At 40.2% G+C, this 12,920-nt stretch overlaps 2 protein-coding genes across 2 annotated transcripts; both read right to left on the bottom strand.

Moving 5' to 3' along the window:
* Positions 1–830: 830 nt before the first annotated feature.
* LOC109482276 (cyclin-dependent kinase inhibitor 1C-like) lies at positions 831–3,336 on the bottom strand. Its single transcript, XM_019784962.1, has 4 exons — positions 2,979–3,336; positions 2,265–2,353; positions 1,810–1,921; positions 831–1,395 (listed from the first exon to the last, which is right to left on the bottom strand). Exons 3-4 carry the CDS (start codon positions 1,887–1,889, stop codon positions 831–833), a joined length of 645 nt encoding a protein of 214 aa, XP_019640521.1. The 5' UTR covers positions 1,890–1,921; positions 2,265–2,353; positions 2,979–3,336.
* Positions 3,337–6,097: 2,761 nt separating this feature from the next.
* LOC109482275 lies at positions 6,098–9,813 on the bottom strand. The gene is made up of 7 exons (XM_019784961.1): positions 9,756–9,813; positions 8,673–8,795; positions 7,842–8,012; positions 7,351–7,471; positions 7,123–7,170; positions 6,726–6,850; positions 6,098–6,205 (listed from the first exon to the last, which is right to left on the bottom strand). The coding sequence occupies exons 1-7, from the start codon at positions 9,811–9,813 to the stop codon at positions 6,099–6,101; spliced, it is 753 nt and encodes a 250-aa protein (XP_019640520.1). The 3' UTR covers position 6,098.
* Between the last annotated feature and the right edge of the window lie 3,107 nt (positions 9,814–12,920).

Here is a 12,920-nt window from a genome sequence, read left to right as displayed (position 1 = left end):
TATATATATATATAATATATATATATATATAATTTCGCCATATTATAGTAATGTATACTGACTGTTCTTAGTTTAAATTCGATATTTAGCATACATTAAAGCGTGTGTAGAGGTGCCACTTTTCAATCGACTGAAATGTAGGAACCTTTACGCTTTATGCTTAAACTTTGAATAACATGCAACATCAATAGCATAGGTGCTTGACCCCACTAATGTCTCTCAAAAAGATAGGACATCACTCTCGTCTCATGCATGCATGAATTTTATTCCTTGCAGTGCCAACAAAATATCAGGTTCACCCTTCTTACTCTGTCTCCAGTAAGCAAAGGCAGGTTTTGGAAAATAACTACAAGCGTGCACAAATTTCAACACATTTGAATCTATACATATTCCATCACAATCACGTACTCAGACACAAAAATCAAACAGAAGCAGAACACAGTTTTCTTAGAAATGACAAACTAAAAGTGGCGAAAAATGTCTTCTAATAAAAGGGTTTCATTGTATCCAGAACCATGCTCAGTCACGTGTACAGTTCTAGATAGTCCATGTGTATCCAGAATAATGCCTGGGGCAAGTCTACGTTACTGCCTAAGCATGGGTATGGATACAACCATTTTTGGAAGACATTCCAAAGCCACACGGTACTTGATCCTTACCCAAACCCATTCAGGCATGGGGCGGTTCTGGATACTATAGCTAGGGCTTTCCTATAAATGGCAGGTGTCTAAGATTTGTATTATTGTGAAGTTGCTTTGCTTGTTTTCGGTGCTATGCTGTTTATGTTTTACCCACCCTTTCTTCATCTTGTTTCACTTTACAGTGAGACATTAGGCAGAACGCATTGCCCGCCCTAACTCTTGGATGTATTCCCGCAATGTTTCCTCTGCCTCTTCGTATCCCTGCACCTCTGGTGCCTCCTCTGCTGCCTCCCCTACTCCCTCCTCTGCTCCCTCCTCTGCTGCCTCCTCTGCTCCCTCCCCAGCTGCCTCCTCTGCTCCCTCCTCTGCTGCCTCCTCTGCTCCCTCCTCTGGTCCCTCCTCCGCTTCTTCGAGCTCTCCCTCCTGTTCGCCGCCGTCATCGTCACCGCCTTCAGGGTTGGGACGACGCCTCGGCCCAGCGTAGGGACGCAGACGCGGGCGGTTGGGACGTGGCCCGTCGACGTCGTCGGTGCCGTCATTGTCTCCAGCTCCAAGGCGTTCGCGTAGGGGTAGACCTCCCGACCCAGTGTTGGGACGTGGGCGGTCTGGCGCTTCACCGTCATCCGCAGATCTAAGGCGTCCATCAGCAGGGAAGAGACGGTCACCTCCTTCTTCGGACGGAAGAATCATCGGGCGCCGCATCGACAGGTCTTCATCTGCGTCGTCTTCCGATTGACCGACAGCGTCGCCATTGCTAAAAATAGAAGATTTTGTATCACCCGTTTTGCTTTCATTTCGCGCGTTACCATATATTGTAGACTTATTGGAAAACCCCTAATACACTATAATACCTTAGTGGTCTTGACCATTTGGTATCGCCTCGCAATAACGATTATGTTTTTATCGTGGTGTGATAGTCTTCTACCTTTTATTTGACAAATATTGTTAGGTGTTTATTTCACATCTCGAAAAAAACGCTCTATTTGTAAATACGTCTAAATGCTAATTTATTCTCAATTAATTCTCAATTCTCTTGAAGCAATTTTGTACGTGTCTTTCAACATAAAAATATTCATATGAAAATACCATGTACCAACTGTTTTCATAGCACATTTACACCTGGTATAGGATAATTATAAATTGGAAACAAAAGAAAAATCAATCTCACTTGCTTTCTCCGCGATCTTGACGTGAGCGCCACTCGTCCAAATTCGCTACTCTGTTGCTCACTCGGTCAAACCTCTCCATAAGGTCACGGAAAGCGTTTCGATCCGGTAAATCTGTTGAACAAGAATTAGAAGAAAGGGGATTAGCAAAAACGTTACGTTAAAGTCTTACAGAAAAGACAGAATCTATGAATCTAGGCTGATGGGTACAGAATAAATGTTGTGTATTTGGAAAATGCACTTCACAGTCGGCCCTGCCTGTTGGAAAATGGATACCTGACTTCGGTTTGGGAGGTATGGAAGGAGAGGGCGTTTCTACGGCCTCATAGATCTATGGAACTTCCTTCATATACCCTTTTACGTCTGTTGCTCCATTGCTTACTTTGGAGACCACCGACATACAATATAAAAATGCACTCCAACATTCCGGCACTACTCGAAGAAAAGAATGACCCACCACGAGATTCAGTTCCTTCATCTTCAGTCCGATCTGCCCTATGGTTCGGGAAATGCGACCGACGGTGGCCTCTACCCTTCCAACTCGTGCTGTGTAAAAGCATACATGATGATAAGCCCAATGTCTTTTTTATATTTCTCATACAGTAGCTTCTATGTAGCACCGACGCAGGTATCTCTTGAGTACACTCCAGTCAGAGGTTTAGGCCTATAGTATTTTGACTTAATTTAGGCATTTTTATCGGGATTTTTTGGTACTTTTTTTGTCTTTTTTTCGTCAGACCTTCGGGTGGCATATTGGATACGGTCCTGCAAAAGATAAAAAATCTTCCTGGAGATTAATTTTTGAGATCATTTTGGGTAGTACCCACTGCTCCAAATAGAGCCATGGGTACAGTTGAAATGTTGATCTTTAACAGATATGATCGTTGGCAAACGGTTCATGGTTAAAGTGAAATAAAAATATTTCTTGTGGTCCTCAAGATTTCGAATTCGAAATGCTACAGAAAGAAAAAAATTACGAGTTTCCTCTCCGTTTTATGAAACAAACATATGGTACTCAAACATCTAACATATCAATAAAAAGTTTTAACGTGCTGAAACTGGACATCACACACACACACACACACACACGCGCACACACACACACACACACAAACACACACACACACACACACACACACACACACACACATACAAACAGCAAGAGGCTTACCCGTCAGTTGTTCCAGCATTCGGAGATTTTCACCACTTTGGGGCAGGTCCTTCGTACTTGGAGATTTCCGTTGGCTGACTCTAGAATTAGCCCCGCGGTAGCGAACCCCCTCGGTGCCCATCAAGACCACCATGGCCGTCACCACGAGTGTGCAAACCCACGTCTTCCCAAACATTGTGGTTCTGCTGTTGATCTTCGATAATGGCAACAATAAACTTTCTATGATGTTGACCACACTGTGCGTTTCTATTCTTTCCCCCTCTCTCTATCTCTCTCAAAACTTTTTGCCTGCGTTTGGGTAACGGTGTGAGGTATTTATATTTAGTACTTTGCCGTGGTTTGTAATCTAGGCTAAGTGGTAATTAGTCCCCACGAACAAAACGCCAAGCCTCTCATTACCGTTTGTAATTACTCGGGCAGGTTCCCAATGAATAGTAGCAAAGCACGTGGAAACTCGCCATGTGTGTCAGGGTAGGCTAAATGTGTTAGTGTACATAATGTTTATTTGTTTATTTAAATTTTTCACAAAGTGAAAGGGAGGGCAAAACAGGTGCGAAGCACCTTTGCTAGTTGCCCTCCCACGTACAAAAACAACAAGAATGTACATTACACAGTCAACAATCTATAATACAAGTAGGGCACAAAATATCATATAAACATAATCAAGGTAACAACAATGAATGGAAGAGATGACCATATCGGAACAATATCTAGTGAGGTCTTGAGGCAATACAAGAGCTACATCCACACGAAGTGGTCCAGGTACATGGCAGATCAAGACTGTATTGAGTGTTGAATCTGTTGTAGGCTACTTTTGCCAGTTTATGTTTAAATGCTATGATATCAGACTGATGAGCGGCTCGCACACCAGTACCACGAAGGTCAGAACCTAACTTATTCCAGATAGTTACAAGTCTGGGAATGTAGGAGTGACTGAACGCTGACGTCTTAGATCTGACAGGTGTAAGCATGTACGACCTGAGACTCCTCGTGGGTCTGGTGGGAAGTGTGATATATTTCTCTATGATTGCTCTTGATTTGACAAATAACATTAATGAGTTATTCTAACAAATTATTGACAAGAAAGATACCATGAATGGGGAGGGGGCAGTGTAAGCAATATTCTCTCTCAAGGCTGTATCACACATTTAGAACCTTGCCCCGACCACCGACCAACCAAGATTGCCGGTACATTGGCAGCAGTCTGAAAAGTTTTAATTAGATTTGACTCCCAATCACACCCCGATTACTGCTTTACTTACTCCTAAACACACCCCAACATTTTCGTACCCTCCGGTCCACTCTAGATCTAATAATATCCAACCTTACCGACCAACAACCAACCACAGCCAACTTTGTTCCAAATCTAAACCCTTGGTTGGAGGGAGATTGGAAGGCCATAGCCAGGGGCTTTATGCCATTTGTCTTTTTCTGTCAACTGTTACTGTACGTTTTCTCACTTTGTGGGGTTATTATTTTCTATGTTGTATCGTGCGTGTCAATGTTTGTCTTGTCAGCAGGGCAAGCCCTTAATAATAGCCGTCTGGCTAGTTGGGCTGCCCAGGCTGTACAATTTCTCTTTTTTTTCTCAGCCGAACGAATAAATAAATAAATAAATATGTTTACCTTTGATTTTCTAGAACCAAGCTGGTTTCACGATTTTCGTTCCTTCTATCTCATGCAAGCTAAATGTAAGGTCGTCGAAGATACATTGGGGGAATAATAGGATCATTTTTTAGTCTTCTCTTACAACCTATCAAATTGATAGACTACTGTCACTTACCTAATGATTATGGATCTAATGACTTGATGGATTATTATTTGTTACTATTATGTATTAATTTAGTATTTATTTATTGTTAGTTTCATTGATATTGTTTTGAGTCATCCTTTTTGACCCAACATTTTAAAAATTACCCAACCTGGCCTGTATGAAAAACGGCCCTGATGGCCAATTAGGGCAATTTGGAGTGTAAATAAAGACACAAATAAACAATAATTATGCTAACAGACAACTGAAATGCAAGTCTTCAATTCATTTTTTATTCATACATTGAAAGACATAATACAGCACAAAGTGGTAGCGCACTCAGCTAGCAAGGGCGTATTTTAACGCTACCACTTACACATAACAAAAATACATAGATTAATACAAAATATAATATAAATGAAGTACACAACGTTTTAAAGAATAAAGATGTTGCAAGCGCATGACGAATTCCGCACCCAATGATAGAATGATAGGACACAACAATTATAAGAGAGGACTCAATGCAAAATACAAATTTGGCTAAAAATTGAGTTATCACTCAGGTATCATTCCATTTAAGGACACACCATTCTCTAAAATGTCGTGCTGACGGTAATGCGGTTGAGGTATATGTAGGGCTCTTTTTGTATTGAGGTATGTTAAGTACGTTTTTGTCTATTAAAGCACATGTACATGGTACATGTTCTTATTAATCGTGATGTTGGTTTTGTGTGTATCCGTACCGTATGCTTAACCAAATTGTCTCAAATTCAACAGTAATATAAACATTTTGGTCAGAAAGATCAGACCAACACACGAATAAAAGATTTCTTCAAATGATAGAATTTCTGTAATTAATTCTCCATGCACTCAACAGACATGTGCTTAAGACCACATAGAGTTGATTATATGGATAACATCCACGCATGCACCAATTGTCTCCTTTTTTTAGGAAAAAGTTTGCTCATACTGTTTTATGTACTTGGAGGATAACAGAGGTCGAAAGAAAGAGAAGATGGCTGTGGATTTTGCTTGCGCCACCAAATCTATCGAAGTCAAAGCAGAATGTTTAAGTATGTACTTTTTGTTATATCATATGCTCTATGTGTACATCGTCATTGCCAACTTAGATATATTTTATAATGAAGGCAACATTTTTGGCCCAAAATAGGGTCGATCGCAATAAGTTTTGGGGTACCCAGAGGATGCCATCCATATAGTGAAATCAATATGGCATAATTATGCACAGATCACTGCATGAAATCTGTTATTCAAGAATATACAAAAAAAAAACATACGTAAAGGTACCAATCGACTGAAATATAGCAAGCCTTACGAATGCTGAAATGTATGCTTAAACAGAGGGGTTTTCAGGTAGTTAACGCCACGACCCGTTCACAGACGAAGATAAATCTGGAATAACAGTCTGCATCTGCCACCAGGTCCCTCCGTGAATCATCATCCTTGGCGCCAAACACTGTAGATAGAGCAACAAAAAAATCCAGTTTGGTTTTGCTTCTTGTTAATTATAGAAACTCTACTTGCAAAATCATGCCCGAAGGCTAATTGCTTTTACAATCAAGTATACTACTCATTGCAATACAGTAATAGAAGACAGGCAACAACTGTCTGGAAAAAAGCAGCTGTGGAAAGTAGAGCTTCATTGTTTTTAGGATTCATTGTTCTCATGTTTTGCGTCCGGACGTCCAGACCCATGCGCAGGCACAGTTCTAGAGAGTCCAGCCATGCATGGGGCAAATCTACATTGTTGGATAAGCGGATGCTATTCAAAACCGTACCCGATTCTAACCCATTCAGGCATAGAATGTAAACAGGCTTTTGATACGATATCCACTGTAGGGCCGTGTGGCGTAACGGCAGAGCATTCGGCTCAGAACCAACCTTGTGCCCTTGGGACAAGTACTTTAAATGACTTTCTTCACTTCGCTCAGGTAAAAATGAGTATACCAGATTAAAAGAAAAACCAAACCACTTACCAATGTGGGAGCAATGGTAATTGTTTTGGTCGTTGGGCTCATTTTGAGCCCAAGGCACGGCATCAGCAACAGAGGTTCCATCGGGATACACCCAGTCCGTGTCATCCGTGTACCTGGCACCAAACCTGAATATACGATAATAATAGGTCTTCACTGACAATGTCTCGTCGCTCTTGTTGGTGTCAAAGTGTCTGTTGTAGTGTTTGCTTCTGCCTCTGCTGTTACTTTCACATGCTAGTTTATAGACAATGATGGGAAGAAAGTCAGCCGAAATTTCGAGGTAATTAAGTCCTTAATTCATTCTAGTGTTGGAAAGAAAGCTTAGTCTTTATTTCAAAATGAATTATTTACATAAACAATATATTTACATGAAAGTGATAAAAAAAGTCCTACTCACCAGAACTGAGCATCGCGGTGATGTCGGTTCTTCATTTGAACAACAAAACTGAAATTAACATAGAGAATGGTTATCTTCAAAGGTCATCTTTATTTGTAGAAGCCACTATATGGTACAAGTTTGAAGTGTCAACGAATTCAACATTTGTTTGCGATACCACAGACCTATAAGAACGCAACCAAAACAAAACGTCAGACGAACTACTAGTATATAAGGGAATCATCTTACTCGTAGAGTTCTCTGGTTTTTGCCATGACAAGATGCCCTCCCTCCCCTCGGCAAGTTTGTTCTGCGTTATTACGACCAGTGGCCCTCACGTGGAGTTTGAAACAGTGATACATGTGGCATTCTGTAGGGGAGAAATATTTGTTTACATGTTTACGTATATTACTGTACAATTAATAGTGCGATCATTCCAAAATAAAAAAAAACGTATCTTTGCGTTACAAAATACTGATATATCCCTGGTTTGGAACTTCTTATTTAACAGAGGGGAGGAAGGATAGCCATAAATTATTCTTAAACCCCAAATAAGATATTTTTTGCAACTTTAATCTTATGTGAGATAATATCAAGGATTGAATCATATTAGACTTTTATATTTTTATTTGTGGCTCATTCCTTTTAGAATTGTTAAGGTATCCATAATTTATCTTTTGTTTATGTTAACTTATGTGTACCTTATTGTATATCATTCATCAAATAGTTGAGGCAGATACCTTCACCGGGCTTTGTTTGAAGTGGTCGTGCTTGGACTTCTACTTGTGTTGACAGTGATGTCTGCACGGCGGGTTTGTTGTTCGCTGCCAGTGCTGTTGCGACGATGCTGCTCAGGTTTTGGATGTTATGTGTGTTTAGTTTAACCATGGCCGCCAAGTCGGCGTATTTTTCTGTGAGACAAAGTACGAGCTAACTAAGGAATAATGTAGGATTGAATTGAATGACGAATTCTGACGAAAATCATAATACAGTCGTTTAAAACACCCAAAACGCAAGAATTCAGTTTCTGTATGTGTCTGAAAGTAATTTTTCAGGCGATACACGCTTCACTTTTGCACTATTGTTATTCTATTTTTACATACGCCCATATGATCGATCTATGTTGGCCAATGAAAAATGCAAATTGTTACCAAGTCATTGGTACATACACCATACGATGCACATACGATACATTTTACCACCGATATCGCTGTCGTATCTCACTAAAAAGTTATCTATTTATCATTTATTTATTTATTTCGGCTTACAGATAAGCCAGGGTGTCCCAACTTGTCAAAGACTTTTACTAAGGGACACCCTGAAAAGTCAGGAGTTCAACGTCGAAATGCTGTTGTATCCAGAACCGTACTTTATCCAGAACCAGCGCTGAGGCAATATTTGGGATAGTCCACGCGTATATCCAACTCATTCAATCACAGATACAATATGTCAAAATTTTCAGTGAAAACAGGAAAATACACGAAGCACGTTTCTGTGTGCGCGTGGACTCTCCAGACCCGTGCCTGAACATGGTTCTGGATAAAAGCAAGGTTCTGGATACAACAGCTTACCTTCTTCCACCGCTGAACTGACGGACTTAGCCAGAGCGTCCTTCAGCTGCACCATGGACGTCCTCAGATCCTCCACCACTATGTACTGCTTGGAGAACTTGTACTCGAGGCGCTTTAACTTGTCTTGAACATATCCAATACAGTTTTGTGGAAAAAAATATATTGTAGATCAACAAATCTGATATTGACATTTACTTCTACTTCTTAGCAATTTTTTTCGGCATCAATTCATACTCGAAGCGTTAGAAATAGCCTAGAACAAGCCATTGCTATACAAAACGAGCAACCGTTTTCCGTCAGTGACATTACATTTTTGCCTCACAAGTATTAGTATGCTATGGGATAGGATTGATTCAACTAGCTACATGAAAAGAATGACCAGAAACTTGACTTTGAAAATCCAGTTTGGCCGTCCTAAACTTGCATTCTGAATGCCACAACTGAAGTGTACATATGCGAGCGCCGTAAAAACGTAAAAATTGCAACTAACCGGTTCAGGAATGATCCTTCAGTCGTGATTCGAGGAACATATTACATTGACTGGACACGTTTGTTCGTTTTATTGTTTATTCACGAGGAATTCAAAGCCCAGCCTACAGACCACTTTTCACCGAGCTCGAGGGAAAAAGTGAAGGTACAGTTTACATATTTCAAGTTCTATATATTCTCTATATATAAGTTCTAATAAATCTATTCACATATTTTTACACTTAAGTCGTACAAAATACATTAATAGGCTATTATTAGCACATATTTGCAATTTCATTTCTGTTCAAAGAAGAATTTTAGTGGTGAGGTGGATGACATAACATCTTTCATAATACCTCCATGTTTCTGGCTGACCCTGAAGTGATACCTATACAAGGGAGCAACCTCCATAAATGTATTCCTACTTGCAGTCTATGTTAGAGATGACAACTTTACCATTTATTTGAAAATCAGCTTTAAAAATCCGGTACTACTGTCCTGAATTCGCTTTGGGTGACCATTAATTTTATTGAAATACTTTCTGTATTAGCCCTCCACCTCATTTCGTCTATGTTGCCTGGGATTCCAGATACACAAAGATTCACAAATACAAACCTTCAAGTAGTTTCAGGGACGCATCCGTATCAACTTTAGTAGGGGCTGGAGCCGACATTGTCTCCCCAATCACCATCACAACGATAAACGCAACAGTCCCAAGTGTTGTCCGCATAGCTGATCTCTTTGTACGGACACCGTGTATAACTGCGTGAAGCTAGTTGCCTTCGCTTCGCTTTATCTAAATTGTGCCAGCCAAGGTTACCTGTTTTGTCTCGCCGTGTTCACTTAATGAAAAACGGTAACACAATTTTTCTAAATGATGTCACTGTGAATTAAAAGGTTAACAATGTTTGGTTCCTGCCCTCCTTGCCAATTATTAGGGGATAAATATGGGACATGCGAAAAACGCCTACTTTGTACACTATTCTTATAAACTTTTTTCTTTGGCAATTTTACGTAGCTCCTTCTATGACATGAGAATGTATCTTTTTAAAAGCTGTCCAAAATTTGTAATCTTTCGCATGATTTGTCCTGTACTTGACCCCTACTAACTTCTCTGGCTGGACCACACTGGCTGGTATCAATTCAATATGTTGGTTGTAGCTGTTTAAAATGGCAGAGTTTTAGTATCCAAAAGAAACCTGACAAATTCAGATTTGCAGTGTAAAAGAGTTGAGGTTTGAATAAAAAGTAAATTTGTTTTCATGTTGTCTTTGAAATGCCGGAGTTGACCTTCCATTTCTACTATCCAAAGAAAACTGACAAATCCAGGTTTGCAGTGTGAAAGACTTGAGGTTAGGATAAAAGGTAATTTTGTTTTTCTTGGTAACTCTTTAAGATGCCAGAGTTGACCTTCCGTTTTAGTATCCAAAGAAACCTGACAAATCCAGATTTGCAGTGTTAAAGAGTTGAGGTTTGAATAATAGGTAAATTTGTTTTTCATGGTTTAACCATAGATTCCATCAGAAAGATATGTTGCTGCTCCCTCCCTTATTATCGCCCTACAAGGACTACGAAAGTGACATTTGTTTTCCCAGACATCAAGCTAGTCTGGGCATCTAAACAGGTCATTGTGACCCCTTTACGCTTCTCATGAATAGATTAATATTCAACTAGACCAGCAAAAATTAAAATCATGATTACATTTACTACACATACAATGTACAAGTAATTCAATTTTGGTGCAATTGGTTCCGATTTAAACAAGTTGTCACGGAAGTTCGTCATAGTCACCAATTGGTATAACTCAATCATCGTCCGGGGAACCTTTTCAAATTGGTCCACAAAGCAACTCAGTAACGACATTAGTTCAAAACTGTAAATATCTCTGATGGGAACTTTACATTTTAAAAGGCCACACAAAGCTTCCAACAAGTGGGCGTAGAGGCAGAGTGCTCGAGGTCCCGGGTTCGAGTCCTGACATGGCACCGATTTTGTGCCCTTGGGAAAGGCACTTTACACGACTTTCCTCACTTCGCTCAGATGAAAATGAGTATTGTATTGTCCCGTGTTGGTGGTGGCATTAATATAAATTTTTAAAAAAATGAGTGTGCCGTCACCACGTCTTGTGATTGCATGTTAGAATAAATATAAACAAAATTAAAAAGCTTCCAACCCAAGACCAACGACCCCTGACCTTCGTCGGTACAACGGTTAACAACTGGGAGTTTTCTGTTGACTAAACAAAATAGTTAACAGATCAATAGCAACCTCTCCTAACAGACATATGGTTATTTCGTAAGAAAATAACAACACGAGTTTGAGCTGGAAGTCCTTGAACTTTGACCTTCATATAGGTGACACTAACTGTAAATCCGTGTGCATAAAACAAGTGACTGACAATGTAAACATCCTAATAGATATTATTAGAAACGAGTAAAGGTAATCACAACTTAAAACAGTGTTTGGGCTGTGTGGTTGAAAGTCAGACTCAGCTGGTCTTGTGAAAGACAAAAGGTGAAAGGTCACCCACTGTCGTGTTTTAGAGGTCTATAATTTTTTACTAGAGACTAAGCCAGTCACCAAGGCTATAGGAATCAGCAAAATCATTGGCGAGATCCCAGCACATCAAAAGAACACGATATCATGTAGTTTAATGGTTTATTCAAGCTCTTATTGCCCAACAAAATATGCCTGTTTCACTGTTGCCCCCCTCCCCACATGGACAGAATATTGAGAGCTATATAGGGCGGAAACGAGGACAGCTGGCGTATCAGCCAATGAATTTGGTCACGGACGTTCACTCAAAAAACGATGGAAGCAAATGGTAACAAAGGTAAATGTAGTCGGGCCCTAACGGCAGTGGGTTGTTAGTTCAATGTAACCAGGGTATGGTATTGGAAGGCAGAGCTCATCCACCGCCTATTGTACGTGGGCCGAGTGAGGAAAGTCGAGTAAGATTCCTAAGGACATAACGTCTAGCCAGGAATCGAACCCCTAGCCTCTTGATATCGTATCTGCTACCCTAGACCCTAGCATAAACATAGAAAAGGGAAATAAACACAGGGAAGGAATCCGCTGAGATCACAAGTCCGTCCTGAATCCTCAAATGTTGTCGCGTTTATTAGGAGACGACGAAAATATGTGAATCGATATTGAAAACAGTCTAGAGATTTTATGTACGTGTCTATAAAAGACTGAATTATTGCAATTGTACAGGTAACTGTACTGGTGCACTATATTTTTTTAGTTACCCCCATTTTGTGGTGGTAACTATGATTTTCTATATCCATGCATGTGTCTGTCTGTCTCTCCCTGTTTCTCTGTCCCGCTCACAGTCTGATTTTCATTTTCTAGAGTAACGCTAGGAGGCGCAGGTGCATACAGGCAGTCATGGTGGCCAATTGCAACGTATCAGCATCCCATAACAAATCCGTAGCCGTGAAACAGTGTTCTCTTCCTGACTTCCTACTGAACTTAGCTATGCCCTCTATCACCACCCAAAGTACTGCAACCACTTCAAATGACCACGTTTTCTTAGTCTACCATATGCATACCACGTACACATTTAACACTTTGACAGATATTGCTTTTCACTGCATAATGTCTACAAACAACTGTAGCATCTATGGAATTGATGTGATGACAATAACTTTGTTATGCATTTTGTTCAAAGGTCGCTATGTGGCGTCGTGCGTCAGTGATGTCTGGCTACAACCCAAATTTTACCCAATACAATAAATGAGTGGGTCGATCCTTCCGTGATTTCGGAATTGGCAACAT

Source organism: Branchiostoma belcheri, unplaced genomic scaffold (assembly GCF_001625305.1).
Source record: "Branchiostoma belcheri isolate BF01 breed outbred unplaced genomic scaffold, Haploidv18h27 scaffold6, whole genome shotgun sequence".
NCBI lineage: Eukaryota > Metazoa > Chordata > Leptocardii > Amphioxiformes > Branchiostomatidae > Branchiostoma > Branchiostoma belcheri.
The sequence above is the reverse complement of the archived record's forward strand: the minus strand, read 5'-3'. Positions and strand labels throughout refer to the sequence as shown.

Coding starts and splice junctions, on each gene's coding strand:
- LOC109482276 (XM_019784962.1), bottom strand. CDS start 1,889: ATGGAGAGGTTTGACCGAGTGAGCAACAGAGTAGCGAATTTGGACGAG. Junction 1,396..1,809: donor CAAGATCGCGGAGAAAGCAA/GTGAGATTGATT, acceptor TTCTATTTTTAG/CAATGGCGACGCTGTCGGTC.
- LOC109482275 (XM_019784961.1), bottom strand. CDS start 9,813: ATGTCGGCTCCAGCCCCTACTAAAGTTGATACGGATGCGTCCCTGAAA. Junction 7,472..7,841: donor TCAAACAAAGCCCGGTGAAG/GTATCTGCCTCA, acceptor TCTCCCCTACAG/AATGCCACATGTATCACTGT. Junction 7,171..7,350: donor AAAACCAGAGAACTCTACGA/GTAAGATGATTC, acceptor TGTTAATTTCAG/TTTTGTTGTTCAAATGAAGA.